This window comes from Sinocyclocheilus anshuiensis, unplaced genomic scaffold (assembly GCF_001515605.1).
Source record: "Sinocyclocheilus anshuiensis isolate Anshui unplaced genomic scaffold, SAMN03320099.WGS_v1.1 scaffold534, whole genome shotgun sequence".
Taxonomy (NCBI): Eukaryota; Metazoa; Chordata; class Actinopteri; order Cypriniformes; family Cyprinidae; genus Sinocyclocheilus; species Sinocyclocheilus anshuiensis.
In genome coordinates this window covers 1,156,122-1,165,285 of record NW_015547712.1, presented here as the reverse complement: position 1 = coordinate 1,165,285, position 9,164 = coordinate 1,156,122, and the positions used below count along the sequence as shown (strand labels likewise).

Genomic DNA, 9,164 nt, shown 5'->3' with positions numbered 1-9,164 from the left:
GTGTGTGTTCAGTACTGTCTGTCAGGTCATCCCACTCTGCCCTGTAATGTGCTGAAGTTTAAATCCACCACCATCATGCTGGACTGTGGGCTGGACACAACAGCAGCTCTGTATTTCCTGCCGCTGCCTCTGGTGCACAGGTCAGACTCATCCGCGCTAGAACCCGGATCACTCGCGATCTATATACACACTTTGATGTGCTGATATCAAATGGCATTTGGATTCAAGCACATGTGCACATCTCTTCGTATTTCCAATAGTCCTAAATATACACGACATATTTATTGTTTTTGCCTATGCTCTGTAAGGTGTTGTAGTGTTGTTCTGCATGCATTTTCTAATCTGATACTACTTTACTGTATTGTATTTAGGTTTTTTATTTCTTTACCCTTGTTTTATGTTCATTACTGCAACACTTCAGCTGGATTTTAGAGGATCAGTAAAGTAATTCTTTACTACTTTAAACTGTTATATTAGTGTATTTAAATAAAATGATTAAATATTCAATGTGGAAAATATTATGCATTACCATTTTTATTAATATGCTTGGTATTCGAATTAGATACACTTAATATTTTATTTTTACTCCTTTTTACTGAACAATTATTACAAATGAAAATAACATAACCATCCTAATTTTCATATGATATGATATGATGACTTTACATGTCTTAAGACATGTATTAGATATTATACGTTTCTTATATTCTCTCTCTCTCTCTCTCTATATATATATATATATAACATACATTATATCTTATATTATGTAAATATCTACTAGGTTTTAAACAATTAAGCGACAAAGAATCCCATGCAGTAGACTAAAACAATTAGATATCTTATGAACATGTTAGTTAAAGCTACTTTTTTTCTGTTAAATTCTGATAAAAAATCACTTTGTTCTGCTGCTTTACAGTCCAAGATTATCCAAACTCCCAGGATGGGTTTCCAAAGATGGAGCCATAAACCTGGAAAAAGTGAGTACTTGTTTGACACTGAAATAATCACAGTGCTCTATTTAAAAATATGAATGAATTCAAATATGTTTCCATAATGATTTAAATATGCTGTGTGTGTGTTTTAGGAGTTAAAGGAATGCTCAGGACGTGTGTTTGTGGACTCACAGCCCGAGTTTTGCCTCCCTGAAGTAAATATTAGCTCTTTGCATAAATAAACCTCTCCCTCCTTCTGTCCCGTCTGTGCAGCAGAAAGTGTTTTGTTTAAGAAATGACTGGACTTTTCCAGAAAGAGCTGCTGGACCTCTCCACCATAGACGTGATCCTGATCTCAAACTATCACTGCATGATGGCTCTGCCGTATATCACCGAACACACGGGCTTCACCGGGACCGTATACGCCACTGAACCCACCCTACAGATCGGCAGGTGCGCTTCTCCAACTCACTACCGCTTTGAAAGAAGTTCATACTTTTATTCAGCAAAGATGCATTCAGTTTATTAGAAGTGACATTTAATGTTACAAACGATTTCTGTTCTTTTGAACTTGAATGATCTCACATTAGCTGACATTGAATTCCTCACTTGATATAATGTTCAGTTCAGTTCAGTTTGCAGTGAAGCCCCTCACCGGTTGGTGTGATGTTGTGTCTGCTTCAGGCTGCTGATGGAGGAGTTGGTGACGTTCATGGAGAGAGTACCAAAGGCTCAAGCTGCAACCTGCTGGAAGAACAAAGAAATACAGCGGTACTCACTGCAGCTCATTCTGACAACAGTTCACTTATTTATCTTTTTTGTGACGCTTGAGTGGTGCATGAATGAGAAATCCCATAAAGGTGTCTGTGTGCAATTTAGGTTGCTTATACATTTTTTTTTAGTACATCTAGATATTGTGGGTTTTGTCTTTTTAAAGATATCTTTAATATTATAATATAATTAATAATTCAGTTTTAAATTAACTAAATAAAATTGTATTTAATAAATTTTTTTGTAGTTAATCTGCTAGATATTGTGGGTGCTTAAAGACACCTATAATATAATGAACAGTAATATAATATCATTAATATTTCAATGTTAAATAAAAATAACAAAACTATACATTTTGTAGTTAATCTGCTAGATATTGTGGGTTTTGTCTTGCTAAAGAAATCTAATACAAAGTAATATAATAATACAATTAATAATTCAGTATTAAATTATCAAAATAAAATTGATTATTTCATTAGTTTAATTATTTGTAGTTCATCTGCTAGATATTGTGGGTTTTGTCTTATTAAAGAAATGTGTAAAATATATTTAATAATTCAACAAAAGATATTTCATTAATTTCATTTTTCCTGTTGATCAGATAGATATTATTGATTTTGTATTATTAAGGACATCAGTGATATAATATAAAATAATATAATTCATAATTAAATATTTCATAAATGTAATAAATAATTTTCAAAGTTATTGAATAATAAAAATAAAGTAATTCAGTGATATGTAATTGCATTTTTCTAGTTCATTGGATAAATATTGTGGGTTTGTATTTTTAAAGACATCTAGAATATAGACATTATTATTAAATCTATTATATAGAAATAATACATTTAATAATATATAATGTAATTAATAATTGAATATTAAATGAATCACGTTTTTTCTTTTCTTCATAATAGTCACTGGAAACGTCACTGATCATCACTGGTTTGAAATCTGATGAAGGTGTTTGTATTTCAGGTTGCTCCCGGGGCCTCTGAAGGACGCGGTGGACGTCTGGAGCTGGAGGAAGTGTTACAGCGTGCAGGAAGTCAATTCTGCCCTCAGTAAAGTCCAGCTGGTGGGCTACTCTCAGAAAGTGGTGAGGTCCTCATTTCGACCCTCCAGGCTAAAATGAAAGGCATAAATCCGTCTAAACTCCTCAGTTTAATCTGTGTCTCTGTCTGCCAGGAGCTGTTTGGAGCGGTGCAGATCACGCCGTTGAGTTCGGGATATTCTCTGGGCAGCTCAAACTGGATCATTCAGTCGCATTATGAGAAAGTGTCTTATGTGTCTGGCTCGTCTCTGCTCACCACACACCCTCAGGTGACGCCACACACACACACAAATCACAGCAGAAACACGCCACGCCTGCCCACACAGCATTTCAGTGCCGTCTGAGGCAGCATCACACGGATCCTTGAGAGAGAACACAATGCCTTAAATCATGAAAAATCGTCCAAGTCGAGAGAAATGCTGATGATTAATTTATTCAGTATTATAAAATCTATTAAGTAATAAAATATTCATTCAAATTAAAACAAAATGAATAGTAATACTTCAAAATTAATTTGTTTTACAGCAGAATGTATTAATAAAAAAGTTCAATTTAAAATGGACCGTTTTACCCAGTGTTTATTTTATATATTTGTACGCATGGCATAGCAACATTGAAATCGATCGTAAATTGAGTCCAGTGTTGTTATTGCTAACTAAAACTAAAACCATTAAATATCATTTTTGTTTAGGGGAATAAAGCTAAAAAAAAAAAAATCTAAATATTAGATGAAAAACTTACACTTAACAAATGTAAGCAAAAATGAGAAATGCAACTAATTAAAATGAAAGAAGTTTAAGTCGCTTTGGATAAAAGCGTCTACTAAATGTAAATGTAGCGTTACCGGGGAAACGTTTTACCGCTCCAAAAGCGGCACCTAGTGGCAAAGAATGAATTAGCATTTATTCAACCAACTCGAATGAGTTGAAACGGCTTGGGATGCGTTTTAAAAACGACTCGTTTCAATGATTCAGTCAACTCTTTCTTTTGAGAGACAATAACTTTATACACTGCACTTTCAGATTTAAAACTTTGCAGGATGTTTTCATTCACTTAGAGCTGTGTTACACACGGCATGAAAGGTCATTTTCAAAAATCCATAATAGGGGCACTTTAAAGTACTAAAATTACTAAAACTAAAACAAAAATAAATTACAGCTATATAAAAAATATATAAAAAAGACCAAAAACAAATAAAAATGACAGAAGCACATTACAAAAATACTAAAACGTAGAAAAAAAAAATGAAAACTTGAAATATAAAAATAAAAGTTAATCCAAAATATTATAATTAACTCTGGTCGAGTGCTTTTTAGAAATGTTGAAATGAGAAAAATTACAAATGTTGCCTTGGCAACTAACGGAAATGAAATAAGTTTAAGTGCTAAAATTACTAGAACTAAAACAGAATTAAAATAAATTAAAGCTAAATAAAAAAGAAAACGTAAAAATTCCACAAGCACATAACGAAACTGCAAAAACTTAAACTGAAAATATACCAACAAAAAAAAAAATATATATAAAAAATCTAGTTCAAAATAATACAAAATACCAAATCACATAACAAAAAAAAGCTAATTCAAAATATTAATAAGTACCATAAAAGTATATAAATAATACAAAATAAAAAACACTGGTTGAGAAATATGTGTTTTCTAACATATCACACTTGATTGATATCAGTTGTGAGTTTAGTCTCTTAATAGTAATGAATAAAAATTATAATAATCTTTTTTGTTAACTGAAATAAAGCTGAAAAATATATCAATATGAGAAGAAATGCACTTTGTTGACATCTACTGTGAGCTGTGTGAATGTTCTCTCAGTATGCTGGACAGTAAGACAGCTCATTAGGGTTTTCACCTCTGGTATAAAACATCAGTTTTTCTTGGTGCAGCCCATGGAGCAGAGCTCTCTGAAGAACAGCGACGTGCTCATCCTGACAGGCCTGACCCAGATCCCCACCGCCAACCCAGACGGCATGCTGGGAGAATTCTGCAGCAACCTGTGTGAGTTTGACACAGCTGCAGCCTGATCCGGCGTGTTACGTCAGAGCGCGTCTGACTCAGTGTTCTCTCTCTCCTCAGCCATGACGATCCGTGCCGGCGGGAACGTGCTGGTCCCGTGTTATTCGTCCGGGGTCATCTACGACCTGCTGGAGTGTCTGTATCAGTTCATGGACTCGGCTAACCTGGGCAGCACCCCGTTCTACTTCATCTCCCCCGTGGCCAACAGCTCGCTGGAGTTCTCGCAGATCTTCGCAGAATGGTACGATCACAAACCGCTTCCAGTAATGTGCTTGATTTAAAAATAAGAGATAGAATGGCTTTTTCTGTTACTAAAAAGTACCATAGTAATCATAGCTTCTGCCAAAATACTATAGTTGCTACAGAACTCGGTACAGTAGACACACCACTCCAGATATTTCTTTAAAAGTCACTGGAAGCGTCACTGAAGTTCACTGGTTTGATAATATGCTAGCAGATACTATGGTTACCATTAGGGATGTTCATTTCGGTTATTTAAACATTTTGTTTTACGTGGATGTTGGAATGCGAGTGAAGTACATAATAAATAATAATTTGCCATTCAAATACTTCGCGAATACGGAAACATTTGATTTTGTGTGGAGAGACCCAACGTTGGTTTCAGTTTCGTTTTAGCCTAAATGAATTCGTTTTGGCTTCTCGTTTATATTGCTATAGCTTCTTATATTTTAAATTCTTGTTCTTTTCTAAATACTGTTAATTGAAAGGATTTGTTGTGGAGTGAGGAGAACTAAAATAGATGTTTGTAGTGTTTATAAATGTTTATAAATAGTGTTTTTTAAATGCAAACTTTTATTTCATTGTTTCAGAATGTATTAATAAAATGTGACTCATACACAATTTTTATACAGTAGTTTTTCACTCAACAATGCAATTTTGTGGCTTTGTTATGATTATATCTATATACAACTTTTAAACATACCAATCCGACCTAATGAGCAAATTGTAAGTATTTTGCAAGGCGACAATTTCATATAAATTCATACTTGATTTGTACAGAAATGTGCAATTTGTTTTTAAAATAGCAAGCATGATAGTCCAACCCTAAACCTAACCATCAGTGGGGCCTCAGCAGATTGTACACAAGCATACGAATGAGATTGTATGAATTAGCCGCAATTCACCAAAATATTAATAGTTACGAATTGCCATTAGAATATGTTGAAATGTTTAGTAGCTTTGCAGCTATTTTGAGTATTTGAATTTTTCCAGATCACTCTATTAGTGTGGTATTTATTTTCAGATAAGCCAGTCTCTAAGGGGGTTCTGAAAAAAACTGACATTTTTTATGCGTTTTGGTTCTGAAAATGCAAACTTTTGAAAACCGGTTTCAAAATGCAAGTTTTTGAAAACGATAGAATGTTTGTAAACATTTCGCGTTGGCATTAGGCCTATTTCTGAATGAAATAATAAAATGCGACTTGTACGCGACTTAGGCTATGTTTTTCCCCCCTAAAAAACACTTTTTTTTAATACGCGTAGCGTATTTTAACCATGCAGCAAACCTTTTTAAATATTTTGATAAATTACTGAAAAAATAAATAATTAAATGACTTTTTAAACCGTTTAACTGATTGTATTAATCGGTCAAAATTCTTACGGTCGGTTAACCGGTTAAAATGAACATCCCTAGTTACCATGGTAATTGTTCATTATTGCTGTGATATTTCCGTAGACGTGCTCAATAATAGCTCATTCTCTGGCTGGTTTGTGTGTTCGTGTTGAAGGTTGTGTCAGAACAAGCAGTCTAAGGTCTATCTGCCCGAGCCGCCTTTTCCTCACGCAGAGGTACAAACCAAACCCTGCGAAATCATCAGAACACAGACCTGTACTGACACACAGCTGTTTGTCGTTCACTGACTGTCACGTGTTTGCTTTCTGCAGCTGATTCAGACCAATAAACTGAAGCATTACCCCAGCATCCATGGAGATTTCAGCAGTGAGTTCCGGCAGCCGTGTGTGGTGTTCACTGGTCACCCGTCCCTGCGCTTCGGGGATGTGGTGCACTTCATGGAGCTGTGGGGCAAATCCAGCCTCAACACCATCATCTTCACCGGTGAGACACAGCATATCACTAAACACATCACTCTTATTCAGCGAGGATGCATTCAGCTGATCAAAACTGACAGTAAAGACATAATGTTTCAAACTATTTCTATTTCATTAAATGCTGTTCTTTTGAACTTTCTGTTTATTTAAAGAATCCTGAAAAATAAAATGTATGACTGTTTCCATAAAAATATGAAGCATCACAACTGTTTTCAACATTGATAATCAGCATAATAGAATGATTTCTGAAGGATCATGTGACACTGAAGACTGGAGCAATGATGCTGAAAATTCAGCTTTAATCACAGGAATAAATTACATTTTACAATACATTCAAATAGAAAACAGTTATTTTAAATTGTAATAATATATCACTATTTTTCTGTTTTTACTGTATTTTAATCAAATAAATGCAACCTCGGTGAGCAGAAGATTAATGAGCACCATTCACCCCAAAAGCAAAAGAAAAAATAATACAGTATATTTTGCATATGACTATTTTTAGAATCGTTACAATTTTTTGCACCGATTGACACGGTACTTTTTCTTTTCTACAAACAATATTTTTCATAATGATTTTATAATGATGTGGAAACCCATTAGAAAGTCTAGAGCAGTTGCCATGGAAACTGGGATGGAAAATGTGCTGGAAAATGGACTTGAAGGGTTTCCAGGATTCCCTGAATGTGGTGTAGTTCTGAAACCCTTTGACCTCTGACTCTCAGAGCCGGACTTCTCTTACCTGGACGCTCTGGCTCCGTACCAGCCGCTGGCCATGAAGTGCGTTTACTGTCCCATAGACACGCGGCTCAACTTCCACCAGGTGTCCAAACTCCTGAAGGACATCCAGGTACAGTCTGTTCCTCCTGAAGGCCGGAAGGTCAGATGTCCTCAGTGTGTCCATTAAGACATGAAATGATTGAATTGGCCTCGACTGACTATGTCTCTTGTGCTGTCCCATCAGCCTCTTCATGTGGTGTGTCCGGAGCCGTACACGCAGCCTCCTCCGGCTCAGCCTCACCGCTCGGACCTGATGCTGGAGCTGCAGCCTCCACCCATGTCCTACCGCCGCTGCTCCGTCCTGGGCCTTCCCTTCAGACGCCGCTACGAGCGCATCCACCTGCTGCCTGAGGTCCCTACACAACTCTCAACAGCTCTCTAAGATTCAATTTAATCACACACTGACAGATTAACTGCTTTAATATCTAATATTCATATATTGAATTAACTTTTAGTTTTAGGTTTTTAGTTCAGTTTGTTACTTTTTTTATATTTATAAATAGTTTATTTCTGTCTTAGTTTTATTTTAGTTAGTATTTTAACTTATTTCAATATATATATAATATTTGTAAATAGTTTATTTTAATTTTAGTTTTAGTCAGTTAGTAATTTTAACCTAAACTTAGTTTAGTTAGTTGCCAATGTAATATTTCAAATTTTCGTTGAGTTTGAATTTTTCATCTAATATTAATATATATTTTTTTATATTTATCATGATTTCAAAAACAGTGCTATTTTCGTATTATTTATTTACGGCTATAATGTTTAATATTATTTGAATTGGCTTTTATTTTTGCATTTTCAGTTTATTTTAGTTTTTAGAAGTGCTTTTGTCATTTTATTCATTTTTATACACGCATTTCTAGATACATTTATTTTCGTTTTAGTTTTATTTCAGTTCAGTAATTTTAGTATTTTAAATAACTTATTTCACTTAGATGCCAAAACAAATTTCTAATTTTTGTTTAGTTGAAGGTGTTCATCTAATATTTCTGTTTTAAGTTTTTTTCTTTTTAAGTAACAAAAATAGATTTAAATAGTTTTAGTTTTTGTTAATTATAACACTGGTCAAAAAGCTTTAAAAATATTTATTTGTTAGTTTTGTATATTGATTATCTGTATGCTTTAAAATAATATCAGAAATAAAAAAGAACTATATCAGTTAATAATATGTATGCTGCTAGTGTGTTCAGTACCTGAGTTTTGTTTTCTCCTTCTAACCGTCCAGCTCGCCAGGTCTCTGGTGCCGTCAGAGATTAAAGCAGGCGTCTCTGTCGCTACAGTGTCTGCGGTTCTGCAGTCCAAGGACAACAAGCACGTTCTGCAGGTCAGTGAGTGTGTGAACACAGCATGTGTTCAGTGCGACAGCCTGATAAACTTTATCTAAATCTTTAGCTTGCCTACATTTTTCTCAACATTGTCTGAAGCTTTTTTTTAGCCCACATTATAACCAACAGCATGGTTTGTAAACTAGTTTATTCATCCAGCGTGAACACACAGGACAGTCTGACACGTGTGTGTGTGTGTATA

General features: G+C 34.6%; 1 protein-coding gene across 1 annotated transcript in view; it reads left to right on the top strand.

Annotated features, from left to right (window-relative positions):
- ints9 (integrator complex subunit 9) overlaps positions 1-9,164 on the top strand; it is a 19,817-nt gene that overhangs the window by 3,369 nt on the left and 7,284 nt on the right. Inside the window, exons 2-15 of the mRNA XM_016506912.1 lie at positions 13-140; positions 917-977; positions 1,085-1,147; positions 1,246-1,385; positions 1,617-1,703; positions 2,682-2,802; positions 2,892-3,026; positions 4,655-4,766; positions 4,845-5,025; positions 6,533-6,593; positions 6,690-6,861; positions 7,580-7,704; positions 7,819-7,986; positions 8,863-8,961. Coding sequence (XP_016362398.1) covers positions 13-140; positions 917-977; positions 1,085-1,147; positions 1,246-1,385; positions 1,617-1,703; positions 2,682-2,802; positions 2,892-3,026; positions 4,655-4,766; positions 4,845-5,025; positions 6,533-6,593; positions 6,690-6,861; positions 7,580-7,704; positions 7,819-7,986; positions 8,863-8,961 — 1,653 coding nt within the window. The remainder of the gene's footprint in view (positions 1-12; positions 141-916; positions 978-1,084; positions 1,148-1,245; positions 1,386-1,616; positions 1,704-2,681; positions 2,803-2,891; positions 3,027-4,654; positions 4,767-4,844; positions 5,026-6,532; positions 6,594-6,689; positions 6,862-7,579; positions 7,705-7,818; positions 7,987-8,862; positions 8,962-9,164) is intronic.